Source organism: Moschus berezovskii, chromosome 27, assembly GCF_049115385.1.
Source record: "Moschus berezovskii isolate FMDL1 chromosome 27, NW_MosBer_1.0, whole genome shotgun sequence".
In the NCBI taxonomy this organism is placed as follows: Eukaryota; Metazoa; Chordata; class Mammalia; order Artiodactyla; family Moschidae; genus Moschus; species Moschus berezovskii.
Genome location: NC_142486.1, coordinates 7,443,448 through 7,463,839, shown reverse-complemented (window position 1 = coordinate 7,463,839; position 20,392 = coordinate 7,443,448). Strand labels below are relative to the sequence as shown.

At 47.2% G+C, this 20,392-nt stretch overlaps 1 protein-coding gene across 7 annotated transcripts in view; it reads right to left on the bottom strand.

Annotated features, from left to right (window-relative positions):
• Window positions 1-20,392, bottom strand: part of CUX1 (cut like homeobox 1) — a 366,772-nt gene that overhangs the window by 150,399 nt on the left and 195,981 nt on the right. For all 7 annotated transcript variants that reach the window (XM_088833169.1, XM_088833168.1, XM_055410115.2 and 4 more), the window contains exon 4: window positions 13,587-13,665. In XM_088833169.1, the coding sequence (XP_088689295.1) occupies window positions 13,587-13,665 (79 nt within the window). The remainder of the gene's footprint in view (window positions 1-13,586; window positions 13,666-20,392) is intronic.

Below are 20,392 nucleotides of genomic sequence, written 5' to 3'. Positions count from 1 at the left end.
TGCAACCTTAGAAAAGCTACTTAATGTCTCCATATCTTACTCTCTTCATCTATAAACTGGGCATAATAATTGTGCCAATATCATTAAGTTGTTGTAAGGATTAATTACCATAATATGTGTATACACTGCCAGGCTCGGAGTTAATACTCAACAGATGTTACCTATTATCAATTAACTCAAACCTGAAGAAATATTTGTCAAAAGGAGTTTCAAATCCATTTGTTGATAATATAAAAAATCTTCTATTAGCAAGAAAAATTGAATACCAGGGTAAATAAAAATTTATTAGCTGAACTTCAACTAATATTTTCTCATAACTAGTATGCAGCTTTCAAAGGTAGAAATCATGTTTCTGTAAAGATCACTAATAATGTACTGCTTTGGCTTGGTGCTATGTATCCTTGTGATTATCTTTTCCAGCCATTTATGGAAGCCATTGAAACCAACAACAAAATGAACAAAACTTGGAGATTTCCACTGCTGGCTATGACAGATTAACTGGCACCAGACCTGACCTCTGGCCATAAACTGGAATACTAGGCAATCTAAATGAAACCACCATTTACAGATGTTGAACAACCAGCAGAGCAGGATGGTGATCCCTGAGAGAGGGAAACAAGAAAGGTGAGCCCTATGATCACCCTGACTTTCTGCCAGGAAATACTTTCTGGACTGCAGCACAGGCAAGGGGGAAACCCAAGCAGAGCACGATGGTCTTTGGATTGAGAAGATAGATTCCAGAAGACCAGGAGGCTGAAGTACCTGGAATTTATAGGGCAGAGCACTGGAAAGGAAGGAGATATGCAGAGAAAGAAAGAAATCTTCAGAGGAGTAATCTAAAATCTGTTGCTAAAAGATAAGGTACATACGTTCACATCAGGTGAAACTCCACAAGGCTGGGCAAAGAACTGCAAGTCAACAAATCCTAGAGTTTGCAGAGTGTTAGGAGGTTTTTGAGTTACAACTAGCCTGGGAAGAGAGGCTTGTTGAACAGCCAGGACATTCAGTGGAAGACACCAAAGGGCCACACCAGAGTGGACGGCTAAGCTAATCCTAAAGTAAAGGCTAGTTAGGACCTGTCCCCAAAGGCATAAAGCATGTCTCTGAGTAATTGAGTTGACCTGCAAGTAATTTAACTGCCTGCCCCAAATATTTCAACACTCTTAAGAAAGACAACAAAATCCAGTTAATAATTAAAATGTCCAACATCCAATCAAAAATTACTAGACATGCAAAGAAGTAGGACAAGGGGAAAAAATCAGTTAATAAAAACAGAACCAGAAGTTATAAGAGATAATGGAAGTAGCTGACAAAGACTTCAGTTCAGTTCAGTTCAGTCGCTCAGTCGTGTCCGACTCTTTGCGACCCCATGAACCACAGCATGCCAGGCCTCCCTGTCCAAAGAAAAACATGAACATAATAAGGAGAGGAATAGAAGCTACAAAGAACCAGATGGAATTCTAGAACTTAAAATACAATATCTGAAATGAAAAAAAAATTCCCTATAAGGCTGAAGCACATTAGACACTGCAAAATAAAAAAGATCATAGAACTAATCCAAAGACAAAGTCACAGAAACTAAATAGACGCACAGAAAAGAGATTGGAAAAAAAAAAAAGTTACTAAAACCTCAGCAACTTGCGAAACAATAACAAACAATCTGACATACATGTCCCCAAAAGGGGTGAGGGATGTATTTGAAAGAAGTGGTGAAATTTCCAAAGAAAGCTATAAACCCCAAATCCAAGAAACTCAACAAAATCCAGGCAGAATAAATGCAAAGAATACCAATAAGCCGTCAAATTGCTGAAAAGAATAATAAAAGGAAAATCTTAAAAGCCAGATGAAAGAAGACTCCTGGGAAGACTCAGTAGTGTTGTCAATTTCCCTCAAATTGATCTATAGATACAGTGGAATCTAGATCAAAATCCCAGCAGGCTTGTTTGTACAAATTGACAAGTCAAGTCCAAAATTTACATAGAAACTCAATGAACCAGAACAATTTTGGAAAAAAAAAAAACAGACCAAAGGTAAGGACTTATATATAATCTGATTTCAAAATTGACTAAAAAGGCACAAGAGTCAAGATTTTATGATATTAACATAAGGATAGACATTCAGATCAATGAAACAATAAGCTGGACTTCAGTAAAATGAAAACTTCTGCTCTTTATATGACAAAAAACTGGGAGAAAATATTTGCAATGAATATATTTGACAGAGGACTTTTGTATCTAGACTATATAAAAGTTAGAATTCAACAGTAGGCCTAACAATCCATTTAAAAAAATGGGCAGAAGATTTAAACAGACGCCTTAGAAGTGAAGTTCTATAAAGGTCCAAAAGCATGTGAATAAAAATTTACCGTCATTAGTCACTGAGAAAAACACAAGTTAAAATCACAACGAAATATGCTAGAATGTCTAACACCTAAAGTGCTGACAATGACAAATGGTGGAGAGGACAGGGAGCAACTGGAACTCCCACACATATTGGGGGAGGGGGCTAAAATGACACAACTACTTGGAAAAACCATTCCACAGTTCCTTACCAAGCTAAACATGCACCAACCCTATGTCCCAGGAATTCTAGTCCTAGCTATTTAACAAAAACAAACGTCCACATATAGCTGTCTACAAACACTTCAGTCAGTTCAGTTCAGTTCAGTCGCTCAGTCGTGTCCGACTCTCCGCGACCCCATGAATCACAGCACGCCAGGCCTCCCTGTCCATCACCAACTCCCGGAGTTCACTCATTCTTTCCGTCGTCCCCTTCTCCTCCTGCCCCCAACCTTTCCCAGCATCACAGTCTTTTCCAGTGAGTCAACTCGTCGCATGAGGTGGCCAAAGTATTGCAGCTTCAGCTTCAGCATCAGTCCCTCCAATGAACATCCAGGATTGATATCCTCTAGAATGGACTGGTTGGATCTACGAACACTTAGAGCAGGCTTATTCACGACAGCCATAAACTGGGAACAGTTCAAAGTCCAGGAACAGGTGGATGCGAAGGCAGATTGTCATACATGCGCACAGTGAAACAACACTCCCCAGTAAACGTGGATGAATAACCCCCAACACACCACACTGAGTGCAGGAAGTCAGATGCACCAGAGTACCTACCCAAGGACCCCATTTATGTGAAACTTCAGAAATGATGAAGCTAACCTGGGTTGACAGAAAGCACATCAGAGGCTGCTGGCATTTGAGATCGTGAGGGAACTTTTGAGGGGTTATGAATGTTCTGTATCTTGACTGTTGGACTAGCCATTGTATCAAATTGTACACAAAACAGGTGTTTTATTGTGTATAGACTATGCCTCAATGAGGTTGATTTTAAAATACAGATTTTTTTGCTGACAGCAAAGTGTTTTTTGGTACTGCTAATAAAATGTAAATTTTAAGTCCTTTTGAGTCTTCATCACTTCCTTTAATTTCTGTTTTTAGTACATGACTGGCAATGAATTTCATACACTGCTGTAATGACACATGTACATCATTTAAACAGATAAACAGTATATATTGGGGGGTACAAATTTGAATTTTTCTTTTTTTTACTGTTGGGGGACATGAACAAAAGTAGCTCAAAGACCACTCAGACTGTGGACTTTGTAAAAAGGATGGACGGAGGAGGTGGAGTCAAGGGTGTGAGAAGTAATGGAGGCTTGGATTAGGGGTGGCTGACGGGGTGAGTGGTCAGATTTGGGATGCACTCTGGAGGCCAGATCAGCAGGACTCACTGACAGATCAGCTCTAAGGTGTCAGACAGGGAAAGGAGAGCAGGCTGACCCCTGCCTTTGTGGCCAAAGCCACTGTGTGCATGATGTCATCTACTTTCTGGTGGAAGGCAGTGCTGTGGGGGACCAGCTGTTCTCCTGTGGCTACATGGCATCTGCAAGCCTAACCGAGTCAGAGTCACCCAGGGAGAGTCTGGGGAACCCACACTCCTGCAGAGGGGGAGAGGGTCTGAAGAGGAGCATAATGGCGGAGGTGGGTTCTGTGGGCACAGTGGACTCTCAGATGAGAGAGCTGGCCAGTGGAGGGAGATGCCACCCTCCTCTGAGCATGTGTGTCTTCGCAGTGACATACGAGGTGTGTGGAGATCAGGGCTGAAGAAAGGTGTGAAACAGCACCTGTAAGGGGGATGCTGGGAATAAGGGTGGGGCCCGTCTGGGCTGCTGACCTCATGTAGAACGACCAGCGTGATTCTGCAGGGACTTTTGGGACACTGGTGTGGACGCCCTGGTCACTGTCACACCAACAGCCCTGGGGCAGGTACATCCTGGGAGGAGGAAGAGGGTGCCTCAACCACACGGGGGGAGGGGGGCTGTGGGGCTGGGAATCGGGGCTCTGATTCCATAGGGTGGCAGGGTGCTGGGGTGTGTGTGCAGGAGGGCAGCGGGATGCTGGCTGCTTCTTTTGTGAGTGACCGCAAAGACCTGCAAAGACTGACCCCCTGGACCCCAGTACACCTGTGTACAGAAGAGGAGGGGATGCGGCCTGTGAGTGCCAACCCCGTGACGACATCAGAACACAGCAGACGCTCCCCTCCACCAGGGCACTCTGGGCTAATGTAATCATACGATTACATAATTAACCCAGCTGTCTCATTAAGAAAATCAACTGGAATTCAGGGCATAATTAGTCATACAGCAATTAGCATGCTGATGAGCAACTGATGAGAAGCTGTCTAGATAGCGCGTGTGCCAGGACCACCCCAGTCATGGCAGAGGGGGAAAGATGCCACGCACGCCCCCCCGCCCTCACTGCGAGCCAAGTCACCAAGTCACCACCAGTGAGTTCTCCCACTGGGCCGGGGGCCAGGGACAGAAGTCCAGAGGGAGAACCCTGAAGGTGGGGCAGCAAGCGCCTCGGATGCCCATCTTGTCAGGATGGCCTTTCTTCAGCACGTGTGCAGCTGCTTGCTCGGCTTGCAAACGTTCCGCTCCTCGGGCCCCGAGTTTGTTTCAGGCTGGTTGGGGAAGGTGGAGAGGCAGCCTCCTCTTCTGGCTGCAGTCACCCCAGCACTGGTCAGAGCCTGACCACCCCATGGCCCCTTTGGATCAGCTCCGGTCCTGCAGCCCAGCGGGGGGAATGGGGGCACCTGCAACACCCACAACTTCACTCCACAGCCGAGGGCCCATCCCTCTCCTGTCCTGTCGTGGAGCCGGTGGTTGACTTTCACATGTGAATGGAGATGTTTCAGGAAGGTAACCTGAAAACGTGCAAAGGGGCTCCTGCTATCAGGCTCCAAGGTTAGAGTTCTCTCTGGAGGGACCTGGGCACCCATGGGCTGCTGCCAACCCCGGGAGCCTCGAAGACCTGGACTGGATCAGCCTCCCAGGAGCAGGCTGGGGTGGCCACATCACATGGCCTTCAAAAATGCCACCAAGATGCATGTCGGCGAAAAGCCTGGTATGAGAAGCAAGCGGGTAGTTCTAACAGATCATAAGACTTTGTTGCTTTTTTTTTGGCCAGGAGTCTTACTATGCATCCTTCATCAGGGGACAGACAGGAAGAAAAAAGACTGAAAGCACGTCTTCACTTAAAACAGCTTGTTGGGCACAAAGGACCAGCTCACCCTGTTATTCCTATGTGCATGTTTCATTGCTCAGTCGTGTCTGACTCTTTGCGACACTAGGGACTGTAGTCCGCCAGGCTCCTCTGTCCATGGGATTCTCCAGGCAAGAATATGGGAGTGGATTGAAATTTCCTTCTCCAAGGGATCTTAATGACCCAAGGACTGAATCTGTGTGTCCAGTGTCTCTTGCATTGCAGGCAGATTCTTTACCCACTAAGCCATTGGGGAAACCCTGATATTCTTACAGAAAAGAATTAAAGATGGCTAACAAACACATGAAAAAATGCTCAACATCCCTCATAATCAGAGAAATGCAAATCAAAACCACAATGAGATACCATTTCACACCAGTCAGAATGGCTGCTATCCAAAAGTCTACATGCAATAAATGCTGAAGAGGGTGTGGAGAAAAGGGAACCCTCTTACACTGTTGGTGGGAATGCAAACTAGTACAGCCACTATGGAGAATAGTGTGGAGATTCCTCAAAAAACTGGAAATAGAGCTGCCATATGATCCAGCAATCGCACTCCTGGGCATACACAGTGAGGAAACCAGAATTGAAAGAGACACATGTACTCCAATGTTCACTGAAGCACTGTTTATAATAGCCAGGACATGGAAGCAACCTAGATGTCCATCTGCAGATGAATGGATAAGAAAGCTTTGGTACATATACACAATGGAGTATTTTTCAGCCATCAAAAAGAATGCATTTGAATCAGTTCTAATGAGGTGGATGAAATTGGAGCCTATTATACAGAGTGAAGTAAGCCAGAAAAAAAAACATCAATACAGTATACTAACGCATATATATGGAATTTAGAAAGATGGTAACCTTAACCCTGTATACGAGACTGCAAAAGAGACATAGGTATACAGAACAGTCTTTGGGACTCTGTGGGAGAGGATGAAGGTGGGATGATTTGGGAGAATGGCATTGTAGCATGTATATTATCATATGTGAAATGAATCACCAGTCCAGGTTCGACGCATGATATAGGATGCTTGGGGTTGGTGCACGGGGATGACCTAGAGGGAGGATACGGGGAAGAGGGAGGTGGGAGGGGGGTTCAAGAAAGGGAACACATGTACACCCGGGACAGATTGGTGTCAATGTATGGCAAAACCAACCAATATATTAATATAAGGTAATTTGCCTCCAATAAAATAAAAAAAATAAAATAAAAAATAAAAAGCAGCTCTCAGAACGGATGATGGTCCTCTTTTACTTCTGGACGCTCAGATGTGAGGCGGACGGGGACCTTCTCCAGCAGAGACGGTTTTCTTAAATCCTGACGGAAACTTCCTGCTGCCCCTAAGCAGCAGCATCCAGGAGCAGGGGCATCTTGGTGTGGGTGCTGCAAACAGAGCAGCCTCCAAAACTGGCTCCCTTCTGCTGGTTCCCTTTCAAGACTTCTGAAAAATAACTTTCGACTTCTGATCACAGGCCAATCATCTGAGGGGAATGACGAAGTGAGCTCGGCCAGTCAGGAAACACTGTGCGCCAGCAGAGTTTCCCAAGTCTGTGAGAGTTTTATATCACTGGTAATGACAGGAAATGGCAACACACTCCAGTACTCTCGCCTGGAGAATCCCATGGACAGAGAAGCCTGGTGGGCTACAGTCCAAAGGGTTGCACAGAGTTGGACACACTTAAGCACAAGCGTCTCATCATGGGCTCCCTAGATTTAAATCTTAAAACCAACCCCTCTGGGCACTGCCTTTGTGTTTGAAGGGTTTGGGTCTATAGAACCTAAACCACGTCTTAGCAAGGACTAAGAGATGACTCTCTGTTGGTGTTGGGGTGGGAGGGGCCCAGAGAGAACCCAGATGATAAGAACCAGCAAAGGCTCTGCCAATACCCTCTGCACCCAGGGCAGAGAAGTTCTGCAGCACCACTGCCTAGCTCTCCAACACTTTTCTTTCTGGGAACTTCTTAAAAATAAAAAAAAACCTTTGCAGAGATGTTTGTGGGACTGAAAAAGCACAGTTGTGCTTTATACCAATTATTAAGTGTGGACAAATACTCCACCCATTACTGCTTACGTTCTTTTCTGGTTAACCCGCTATTAAGGGCTATTCCAAGGTCCGTCTAGTCAAGGCTATGGTTTTTCCCGTGGTCATGTATGGATGTGAGAGTTGGACTGTGAAGAAAGCTGATCGCCGAAGAATCGATGCTTTTGAACTGTGGTGTTGGAGAAGACTCTTGAGAGTCCCTTATACTGCAAAGAGATCCAACCAGTCCATTCTAAAGGAGATCAATCCTGGGTGTTCATTGGAAGGACTGATGCTAAAGCTGAAACTGCAATACTTTGGCCACCTCATGCGACGAGTTGACTCACTAGAAAAGACTCTGATGCTGGGAAAGGTTGGGGGCGGGAGGAGAAGGGGACGACGGAGAATGAGATGGCTGGATGGCATCACTGACTCTGTGGACATGAGTTTGAGTGTACTCCGGGACTTGGTGATGGACAGGGAGGCCTGGCGTGCTGTAATTCATGGGGTCGTGGAGAGTTGGACACGACTGAGCGACTGAACTGAACTGAACTGAAGGGCTATTCAGCAACTGAGATTGAGAGTTGAATATTTTATAAATGTATGCTCCCACCCCATCCCCCCTACCCCGATTGTAGAGACAGAGACGAGCTCATTGTAAAGAATCTAAAAAGTATCAAGAAGCAAGAGCAAAGTCAGCCACAGGAGGTTAATTCCTGGTAGATTATGCATACCATGGTAACTCTGCTCAGAACACAGTAAAAATTCCAGTTATGCAAGGGCCTTTAAGAGGAGGTCATTCCAGAATTTTCCCAGCTATCTGAGAGGGTCGCACTTTAAGAGTGGAGACATTTACTTCTTCCATTACAGTGAGGGAAGGAGGCTGCCTACTTCACCGGCTTAACTGTGGGATATTATCTCAAAGACGCTCTGCAGTCTTGCACCACCCGAGGGAGGGCAGGGGTCACGTCTCAGCCGCATTTGCATCTTGGGTGGGTGGTGCCGGGCCTGGCACATGGCTGCCAGAAATGTAGGCAAAGGGAGTGTGTAAGTATGACTTCAGAACAGCACACCTTGATCTTTTTCTTGCACTGCTGGGGCCAATGTGGTTGACAGTTGCTGACCTCTGCTCTCACCCACAAACATAGATTCCAGTGTACAAGGATGCTGGCCTCCTGGTCAGGGTGTCTGCTGCTGAAGACTCCCCGACCTGGGGCCTCGCCTGGTGTCCTCTCCAAGTCACGCTGCTGGCAGAGGCTATGATTCTTTTCCTCATGTGAGCAGCCATTAGCAAATTAATATAAATCCCTGCTGCTGCTGCTGCTAAGTCACTTCAGTCATGTCCGACTCTGTGTGACCCCATAGACGGAAGCCCACCAGGCTCCCCCGTCCCTGGGATTCTCCAGGAAAGAACACTGGAGTGGGTTGCCATTTCCTTCTCCAATGTGTGAAAGTGAAAAGTGAAAGTGAAGTAGCTCAGTCGTGTCCAACCCTTAGCGACCCCACGGACTGCAGCCTACCAGGCTCCTCCATCCATGGGATTTACTAGGCAAGAGTACTGGAGTGGCTTGCCATTGCCTTCTCCAAATATAAATCCCTATCAGAGGTTATTAAAATAAAAAATTTTAAATATTTGCAAGTGTAAGCTATTTGTTCGTTGATCATATAAACGATGATATAAAATCTGTGATAAGAGTCACAGATGAAGCCACTTCGGCTGATGATGTAAAACTATGACTTTATGAATCTGAATATAAAACTACTTTACTACTGCCATGACGGTGACAAGAAAGGCAAAGACGACATTCAACTAGAACAATTATGAGGAACAATAATAGAATTGGTGACTGGAGGCTAACTCGGCACACTTTTTGCTGGTCTTCCTTTTAATTTTGTAAACCAGATAGAACCACATAAACAGTAGAACCACATAAACATTTAGAGAGGGATGAAGTAACACTGCATGAACTGGGTCCTGGGCGAAAGCCATCTGAGTAACTTTCTTCCACTGTCCATTCCTCTCCAAGTCCACCCCTGCCAGCAGAAACCCAGTGACCTCACCTCTTCTTTCCCATACCACCTGGGACCCCTTTCTGATCTGATTCCACACTGCAGTCAGGCTGACTTTCTCGTTATGCAAATGTGATCACGTCATTTCCCTGTTTAAAATCCATCAATGGTCTGTCTGTGAGACAAAGTCCAAAACCCTTGGTCTACTCCAGCGGCCTGGGCCCCTCCCTCCTGAGTCACTGCATTCCCTGACTCAGCTTGATGACGAGCAGGGCTCTTGGACTACTGATGGTGTCCTGGTGTGGATGATACAGTCTTTGGCCACTCTCATCACTTCCTTCTCCTCCTCCTGCTCCCTGGGGCTCACTGTCACCTCTGACCCTGCCCCGTCCTTCCCCATCTACACTCTCTTGCCCAGGGGGCTCTGCCTTCAGAGCACTGCTCACACCTAAAATTCACAAATGATCTGTGTGATGACTTTTGGATGCCCACATTCCCACCAGACTCTTGAGTCCACCAGAACAGGAAGCTGTCTGTCGCACCTGCTCCCTGCTCCATCCCTGGTACTCAGCACCATGCCAGGGGACAGCGTCCTCAGTGCTGATGGGGCTGCGGGGTTGCTCCAAGGAGCCAAGGGGAACAGCAGGGGAGAAAGATAGCATACACTGGCCATAGTAGCAGGATATTTCTGATAACAAGTATCTGATAATAACCTCAAAATTGATGAAGGAATGAGGCACATCTGGTGACAAGTGAGAAGGGAGGTAAACATGAGCTCTTAATGATGGCAACTGTTCAGGGGACACACCAGGACAATTATGGATTTAAATGTTTGTTTACTCAGTGTCTTTGATCTAAAGGAGGTTTCTGGAAGGAGAAGTAACACTACTTGGGATTTTGTATGTGGAAGCTGAGAAGAGGGAGGAGCTGGGTGACCCCAATGCTTCTTTTGAACAATAGAGCTGCACCACTGGGGGAGAAAGGGCTGGGGCAGAGGGGGTCCCCTGCTCCATGCGTGAGGCTGGCTGTGTCGAGCTTGGGATGCTGGCTGGACAGCTACTTAACACAACACATTCTGGACGTTAGTACCGGCCACAAAAACCCAAGGCCTCTGAAGTGCATGTGCTGGTCTGATGAACCCTGAGTGCCAGTGTCGTCTAGATGCTAAGCACAGCTGTCCAGAGCCCAGGCTCAATAGTTGTGGCGCACGGGCTGAGTTGCCCTGAGGCATGTGGGGTCTTCCTGGTACTAAGTCACTTCAGTCATGTCTTACTCTTTGTGGTCCCGTGAACTATAGCCCACCAGGCTCCTCTGTCCATGGGATTTTCCCAGGCAAAGATACTGGAGTGGGTTGCCATTCCCTCCTCCAGGGGATCATCCTGACCCAGGGATTGAACCCATATCTATTATAGGTTCTGCACTGGCAGGTGGGTTCTTTACCGTTAGCACAACCTGGAAAGAGGGATCAAACCCATGTCCCCTGCATTGGCAAGCAGATTCTTAACCACTGGACAGCCAGGAAAGTCCAAGTTGTTTCTTGAAACCAGAACTTAACACACCCCACCTGTGTTTCTGGATTTGACTGGATTGAAGCCTGGAGCCCACAGACAGTTAAGGCCCTCTGACTCTCCCCATTTATGTGATTGACCGTCGATAAATGCACTGCTATTGACCAGGCCCTTCCTGTAAGCCTCAGCCACACTATTACTTCATCTGAGTGATAAGCAGACTTCAAAACACAGGTTGAGAGCGCCAAGCTCCATTCCTGCTTTTCAAGTACTTGTTAGATGCGTCAGACCACAGCATTTGTAAGAAAGAAGTACCTGGGAGGCAGGTAAACATGATCTACGTGGCATCCAAATATACTCTGATGAACTCTTATTATTATAGACAACATCAAACGTTATTTGCTCACACCACCTGAAATTAAAACTGCCAGCCAAAAAGGATAATTATGAAGAATATCACCAATACAAGGAAAATGATGATGGAATAACATTAAGTAGAAAAAGCGGAGTATAACTATATACTCACGATCAAAGTTCCATAAAAATTATATATGCATATGAATAAGGACTGCTCAGGTAAAGAGGCGTGATGATGAGAAAAGTGGTCTCTTTTCTATCCATAGGCAGCGAAGATGGAAAATAACTGCAGACAAAGAAACCCAACGACTTGTTCAAGTGGCTTCCCAGTGGAGAAACCTCACTAAGGGAGGACCCGGGGACGAGCTGGGCTTTTTTTTTTTAAAAAAGAGTGTAGGTTATTTAGAAAACAATAGCTGCAGGCTCTCTGGGTCTCTGGCAAAAGGCAAAATAAGTTGGCCCCCTTTCAACTAAGTCACTAACACAGAACTAGCACTAAAGCAGGTCCACCAAGCTGCTGATGCCTGAGAAGGACAGCACAAATGATTCATTTACCGTGGGAGAGGCTTCACATGAGCCTCAGTCAGAGTGTTCAGGAAACCCTCAGTTCAGTTCAGTTCAGTTGCTCAGTCATGTCCGACTCTCCGCGACCCCATGAATCACAGCACGCCAGGCCTCCCTGTCCATCACCAAATCCCGGAGTTCACTCAAACTCATGTCCACAGAGTCGGTGATGCCATCCAGCCATCTCATTCTCTGTCGTCCCCTTCTCTTCCCGCCCCCAACCTTTCCCAGCATCAGAGTCTTTTCTAGTGAGTCAACTCGTCGCATGAGGTGGCCAAAGTATTGCAGTTTCAGCTTTAGCATCAGTCCTTCCAATGAACACCCAGGATTGATCTCCTTTAGAATGGACTGGTTGGATCTCCTTGCAGTATAAGGGACTCTCAAGAGTCTTCTCCAACACCACAGTTCAAAAGCATCAATTCTTCGGTGATCAGCTTTCTTCATAGTCCAACTCTCACATCCATACATGACCACGGGAAAAACCATAGCCTTGACTAGACGGACCTTTGTTGGCAAAGTAATGTCTCTGCTTTTTAATATACTATCCAGGTGTGTACAATTGAAAAGCTAGAATTTGGAACTAAGTGCTGGATAAACTCCTGAGATAGCAAAAGGGTTAGAACAAAGGCAATCCCTCTCCATCACTAGGCTGTTTCCCCACCTTATTCCATTTTACAGATGGGAAAACTGAGATTCACAGAGGAACAAGGGATGTGGTCAAGAACTCATAATGAGACCCTGGAATCTGGATCTCCCTGCTCCCTGTCCCAAGTGTCTAAGTGCGTTCTCCTGCTCCTAGTTTGGTGTGGCCTCTGGCTCCCAGAGGGGACACAAAGCCCTCGGTGAACTTGAATTAGAATATAATACAGATATAAAGGAGACTTGTTTCTGCTTTGCTTTGTTAAGGCAGTTCCAGCTGTGTTGGTGACGCACACAGGATTCCTAATGAGGGCAAGCTTGCAGCTCTAGTGGGCGGGGTGGGGAGGGTGGTGGTGATTTGGTTTCCTTGGTCAGCAGAGGATGGCATTCGAGTAGCTCATTTTCTGATCTGAGTCTTTTCAGGACTGAGTTGGGACCCGTGTGATTGTGTCTGTCACCTCCCCTGGGGAGAGAGGGTTGATGGGACCAGTGGAGGCTCTAAATTCCATCTTGGTTTTCTAAAATAAGGAATGAGGAGCCATTATTTCTCTGAATGTGGTAGCAAGCATTATTAAAATTGTAGCTCTTTATTGCCTTCAAAACAAGAAACATCTCCTACACATTGTAGTTAAATGGGTTACCACCTGCCCTTTGATACGAAGTGAAAGACCTGGCCAGACGTCACTGATTCCCTGGATGACCTGGGAGAGGAGCGAGGCATGCCAGGTGCTCGATCAAAGCCATTCCTGAACATGTAATTGGTCAGCCCAGAACCGTGAACATCTAGGGTGTCTGCATAGGGCACACACAGGCTCTATTTCTTCTCTGTGAAACTTGCAGCATTTTAAACCAAAGCTAAACGTGGCAGCTCCATCAGAAACCCACCGACTCACCAGACACAATGCCCATAGATGGGCTGCAAGTTCTGGGCTTACCTGGAACATCAATCAATCTCTTGTAGACATTCAAGAAGGCTGCCTCAGCTTCTTTGCTTCTTTTACTCAGTGCATCAATCTGAAAGGAAATGGGAGGAAGAAAAGAAGAATAAAGAGCTCAAAATTTGTCAAGAGGTGATTTAATAATCATTGCATGTCTAGTGAGTTCCCACAGCAAATGGGAGTCTGATTTCTTCATGGAAATGCTGGACAGCTGGGCCTTCAACCTCTTAGTATAAACGTCTACAAACACACGAGAAGGAGAAAATCCACGGGCATTAGCCCGTTGAAGGGGAACAAGGCAGGACAGTCCCATCGCCCGACAAAGTTGGGGCTCTCCAAGAGAACACGTTCTCTTTCCTTCTTCCACCAGTGTAGACTATTCTTCCACCAGTATAGACTAAGAGCTGACACATGCCACACTCCGTGTCGGAGGCAGGGCAGAGGGACAGCTCTCAGTCCCACGGGCTCGTGGTCCAGTTGGGGCACAGGTATGTAAATGAGTAGTGAAACCTCAGCCAGGGGACTTCCCTGGTGGTTCAGAGGCTAAGACTCCGTGCTTCCAATACCGAGCTTGAACCCTGATCAGGGAACGAGACTCCACACACCACAACCGAAGATCATGTGTGCTGCAACTAAGACCTAGCCCAGCCAGGAAAGCATTCGGTGAGCAGAGTCCTCGGGACACCGAGAAGGGGATGGGTGTCGAGCAAGAAAACAGCTGACATCTGAGCAGGGTGCTCAAGAGCAGCTCACCAGGAGGAGGGGTGACACGAAAGGGGAGGAATACATTCAAACACCAAGGTTCTGAAACCTGAGGGCCCTTAGGTCCTCTCGAAGAATTTTCGGAAAACCAAAGACCCTCCTCCTAGAAACACACACACACACGGTTTCATGCTCTACTTGTAGGACACTCACGTGTCCACCTGTATTCTGTCCATAGAATCCGGATGGGGCTATAACCCCCCAGGGAATGTGGGGCTGCTAGGGGCGGAGCGCACGGATACATGGCTGTGAGACGGGCCAGGTGAGGGGTTGGTGCACCGTCTGGACCCGAGTCAGAGTGGGAGGAGGCCAGGAGGGGCAGGAAGGAGGCTGCCTTTCCCACCAGGTTGCTGCTTTTGTCCCGGTGAGAACGTGCAGGGCAGCGGTGGTGGGGACTGTGGGAAAGAGGCCGAGCAGAGAGTCCAGGTCTAGCTGAGCTGATGTGAGACTCAGAGGATTCAGGAGTGTTAAGGATGGTGTCTGGGTTTTGAGCTTAGGTGACGGTGAGTTCCTGTCTCAGTGGCCAGGATCAGTGTGTCTCATGAACCAACCCAGCTAAGCTGGTTTCCCTCCGGTGAAGACTCTATTCATCAGAGAAAGGTGACGCGTCCCCAGCACACTGGACTCACATCCAAAGAGGCTCCGGCGGCTGGCTGGACTCAGTATGCATTTTGCTCCCCAAACACGTTTGCTCAGACAACAGATCACTTTTTACCCCTAAAGCATGCAAGATGCTACACGCACGGAGTTCACGCTGGCTCAGGAAAAGGACACTAAATTATATATTCCTCTGTCCTCTCACAGAATTATACTCTGTCTCCAACGTTATTAAAGAGGCAAAAGGATGTGGCGTAATTACAGGGCCTCTCACCTGAGCCAACCAACAATTTGTTAAGGGCTGACAGAGGTCACCTGATTAAAGATGGGAAGACCCTGGGGAGGGGGACACAAGGTTTGTGGGAGGGGGAGCAGGGCAGATCTTGGGAAATCCAAGGCAGCGGAAAAATAAGTACAGTGAGTGCACTTCCAACTTCTACCAAGTCGTGCTGCAAAATGCCTATGTGAAGGCAGTCGTTGAGGACTTTCTCCCCTGATAAAACAAGGTGGTGATTTGGGCATGTTTTCCAAATAATCCACAAGGACTACTTAAAAATGTCAAGATAGTCTTCTCTTTATTTTAAAAATAAAATCTTTCCCCTACTCTGATTCTTAGCAGTTCATATTCATTGTATAATTAGAAATATATTAAAAAATAAAGAGGAAAATTAACCCCACGATTCTGCCATTCACCAGTGGAAGTCATTCCTCTGTCTGCAATTCCCTTTTAATTTTGAATGAAAGGTAGGCATGTAGGCAAACTATAGAGACAGTAAAGTGGTTGTCTAGGGCAGGGGACCTGGAGGATGATGGCTAAGGAGTGTGGATTTCTTTTTGGGGTGATGAAATGTCACACGATTGATCACGACTGTAGTAAAAGCCAATGCCAGGTTTAAATGGGTGAATTATATGGTATGTGAATTATATCTCAATAAAGCTGTTTCAAATGTGTGTGTGTATATGTGTTAAAATCAAACTGTATGGAAAATTTTGTATTGGGCTTTTATGAACATAAAAAGTCTTTTCAATGTCTATTATATAATTTGGGAAATGCCTTAGCAGTATTATTTCAACTGTTCCTAACCACTGCCTACATCAGTGTTTTGAGCAAAGGGGGATATTTGGAGTTGCCTTTCCAGATGTCTCGAGTTCTCCCTTCACTCTGGGCCTTCCTGCCACCTCCTGTGCGCGCTGTGCCCATGGGCATCAGAGTCTGCCCCAGAAGGAGGGCAGAGGCCCCGGCTGCTCTCCACGCCTCTTGACACCCTCAGATGCTTCTCTGCTCAGCTCCAGATCTGCCTAGAGAGGACCCCCGCTTCCCAGGAATTCGGCCCAAACCCACAAAGGTGGCGGCCTCTACAGGGGGCAGAGGACGGGATGTGGAAGGATCCTGAACACTGTCCTCTCTCTCCTGTCTGGGTTGTTGTGGGGATGTGGGGGAGGGGTGAGTACCCTACATGACACACTTGGGGCTGTTATGGATTGCACCGTATCCCTGTCCTGAGGGTCCTGACACCCAGTACTCACGAACATGGCTTTATTTGGGAATAGGGTCTTTGCAGATGACTGAGTTAAGATGAGGTCATTAGGATGGGCCCTAATCCAACACGACCCTGTCTTTATAAACAAGGGACATCTAGACACAGACAGTCATGCACACAGGAGAAGCTCACGTGAGCAAGAAGCCAGGGATGTGGGTGAGGCACCTACAAACCAGAGATGGTCAGCAAACCACCAGGAGCCAGGGGAGGGGCCTGGAACAGACCCTCCCTCACGGCCCTCAGAAGGAACCAGCCCTGCCGACCCCCTGACCTTGGCGTCTGGCCTCCAGACTGTGAGAAGCACGTCTGCTGTTGAGGCTGCTCAGTCTGCGACACTTGGTTACGGCAGCCCTAGCAAATTAGTACAGGAACCCTGAGCCTGTGTCTTCTTTGTGCCCTGTTTGCACAGATGCAAGAACACTCAACCCAGTCCTGCGAGAACGAGGCCAGGCCACTGAGCTTTATTAACGCATTAGGCAACTGGGCTGAGGATTCTTAACAGAGGTGGTGAGACAGCCATGTGTGGGTGAGTTTCTTCTTGATGAAGTCCCCCAAGCCTTCTTCCAAGGTTTCCAAACCTGGAAGGATTTGTTGATTCTGGTAATTTTGAGACTTCCTCTGCTCACTCACTCTTTTGACCCCTGCCATGGGTTTGGGCTCGGAGTTTGGGTCTGTCCTCCCCCTCGCCCAGCTCCATCTTTTCTGGGGTGGGCTTTCCCTTGCTGTGGCCTGGGGCTTCTCAATTCCATGCTTTCTCTTCCTTGAGCACCTTTTGTTGGTATCTATGCCCCGTGAAGATCTGGCCGTGCTGCCAGACTCAGTGCAGGCTCCACTGGCCCCAGAATGCCTGTGCCGGGTTTTCCTGGAGCCAGGCTGGCTGGCCTTGTGTGTCAGCCCCACCGACCAGGGCTGGGTGGGTGGGGGAGCTCAAGGGGGTGAAGTGCTCAGCGCCTGGCACAAGAAAGTGGGGCCCCCTCTGTCCCCCTTATCATGCTGTGAGAGAGGAAGAGACGGCGTCATCTTCATCCTCACGCCCTCGGCGCCTACCTTTGAGCCAGAACTCGGCGTGGCAGCCCCTCGGCACAAGGGGTAAGAGGTTTGTGAACAAGAAGAGGCCTGCGGTGAGGTCTTAGGCACGGATTGGATGTCAGGTCCTGGGTTAGACATTCTGGCTACTTAATGTGCAAAGCTAGCCTGAGGCAGAGACGCTGTCTACCGCCCACACGCTTGCAGGGCCACCACGAGGAGCAGCAGAGGACAGAGGGGCTGCTGTTGGCAGAGCTTGGACAAATCTGGAGAAGCTCTGGCAGTGCTCAGGCCCTGGGTAAAACCTGTTCTGCTCTGGGGATCCGCCTCGCCTTGCACTCCAGCCACACCCGGTTACTCCCTATTCCCTCAATACGTGAGCAGTTTCCCTGCAGCCTGGAAGGCGCCTCCTTGGAATGTTCCTCTGATCCTCCAGGCTCAGCTGATCCCTCTCCGGGCTGCCAGCCACTCCCATCACCATATGGGATTGTCCCAAAGGTCCGCAACTGCAGACGAGGCTCCTTCGGGAGACCTGGGATTCCCTGAGAGCCCGTGCTAGGCTTTCCTCCCGACGGCGAGCAGCACATAGTGGGTGCTGAATACATATTTATTGGGTGAATAAATATTTACCTACATTGGTCAACTGCTTATTTGCAGAAGTGAGCAAATGGTGAAGGGGTACAGCCTGAGGTCTATGAAAAACTTACTATGTAGAGAGCGCTGTGACTCATCAGCAGGTGGGTGACCCTCTTCTCTGATGACAGGCACCTGGTTGGAGCCAGCGCAGGGGCGCATCCTTTCCCATCACACATCTCCGAGGTCTCCGGCCGGCCTCCTACATTGAACTTCTCATCCTCACCCCACCCAGATGCCCACCCTGTGATTCTACTGAGAGTTTCCTGGATCCAACAGTTACCCTTTCAACATCACTTTTATAATGCTGAGTTGGGCTTTTCTGTAATAAGGATTAACATTCAAGATAAAGGTCTACAGAAAGGGGTTTTATTTCAAATCTCAATTAATATTTGCTTCCAGCAGGACGAGAATTCAGAGGCCAGGGCTAGAGGCCAAGTCAATGGAAATCGACAATGAGACTCCCAAGATTTAGAAGGGGTAAAGGAACATCACTGGTCATAGCAAACACCCTCTTCCAACAACACAAGAGAAGACTCTACACATGGACATCACCAGATGGTCAACACCGAAATCAGATTGATTATATTCTTTGCAACCAAAGATGGAGAAGCTGTATACAGTTAGCGAAAACAAGACCAGGAGCTGACTGTGGCTCAGATCATGAACTCCTTATTGCGAAGTTCAGACTTAAATTGAAGAAAGTAGGGAAAACCACTAGACCATTCAGATATGACCTCAATCAAATCCCTTATGATTATGCAGTGGAAGTGAGAAATAGATTTAAGGGACTAGATCTGATTGATAGAGTGCCTGATGAACTCTGGACGGAGGTTCGTGACATTGTACAGGAGACAGGGACCAAGACCATCCCCAGGGAAAAGAAATGCAAAAGAGCGAAATGGCTGTCTGAGGAGGCCTTACAAATAGCTGTAAAAAGAAGAGAGGCGAAAAGCAAAGGAGAAAAGGAAAGATATAAGCATCTGAATGCAGAGTTCCAAAGAATAGCAAGGAGAGATAAGAAAGCCTTCCTCAGTGATCAATGCAAAGAAATAGAGGAAAACAACAGAATAGGAAAAACAAGAGACCTCTTCAAGAAAATTAGAGATTCCAAGGGAACTTTTCATGCAAAGATGGGCTCGATAAAGGACAGAAATGGTATGGACCTGACAGAAGCAGAAGATATTAAGAAGAGGTGGCAGGAATACACAGAAGAACTGTACAAAAAAGATCTTCCCGACCAAGATAGTCACGATAATGTGATCACTGACCTAGAGCCAGACATCTTGGAATGTGAAGTCAAGTGGGCCTTAGAAAGCATCACTACGAACAAAGCTAGTGGAGGTGATGGAATTCCAGTTGAGCTATTTCAAGTCTTGAAAGATGATGCTGTGAAAGTGCTGCACTCAATATGCCAGCAGATTTGGAAAACTCAGCAGTGGCCACAGGACTGGAAGAGGTCAGTCTTCATTCCAATCCCAAAGAAAGGCAATGCCAAAGAATGCTCAAACTACCGCACAATTGCACTCATCTCACACGCTAGTAAAGTCATGCTCAAAATTCTCCAAGCCAGGCTTCAGCAGTATGTAAACCGTGAACTCCCAGATGTTCAAGCAGGTTTTAGAAAAGGCAGAGGCACCAGAGATCAAATTGCCAACATCCGCTGGATCATGGAGAAAGCAAGAGAGTTCCAGAAAAACATCTATTTCTGCTTCATTGACTATGCCAAAGCCTTTGACTGTGTGGATCACAATAAACTGTGGAACATTCTGAAAGAGATGGGAATCCCAGACCACCTGACCTGCCTCTTGAGAAACCTGTATGCAGGTCAGGAAGCAACAGTTAGAACCGGTCATGGAACAACAGACTGGTTCCAAATAGGAAAAGGTGTACGTCAAGGTTGTATATTGTCACCTTGCTTATTTAACTTATATGCAGAGTACATCATGAGGAACGCTGGGCTGGAAGAAGCACAAGCTGGAATCAAGATTGCTGGGAGAAATATCAATAACCTTAGATATGCAGATGACACTACCCTTATGGCAGAAAGTGAAGAGGAACTCAAAAGCCTCTTGATGAAAGTGAAAGAGGAGAGTGAAAAGGTTGGCTTGAAGCTCAACATTCAGAAAACAAAGATCATGGCATCTGGTCCCATCACTTCATGGGAAATAGATGGAAAAACAATGGAAACAGTGTCAGACTTTGTTTTTTTGGGCTCCAAAATCACTGCAGATGCTGATTGCA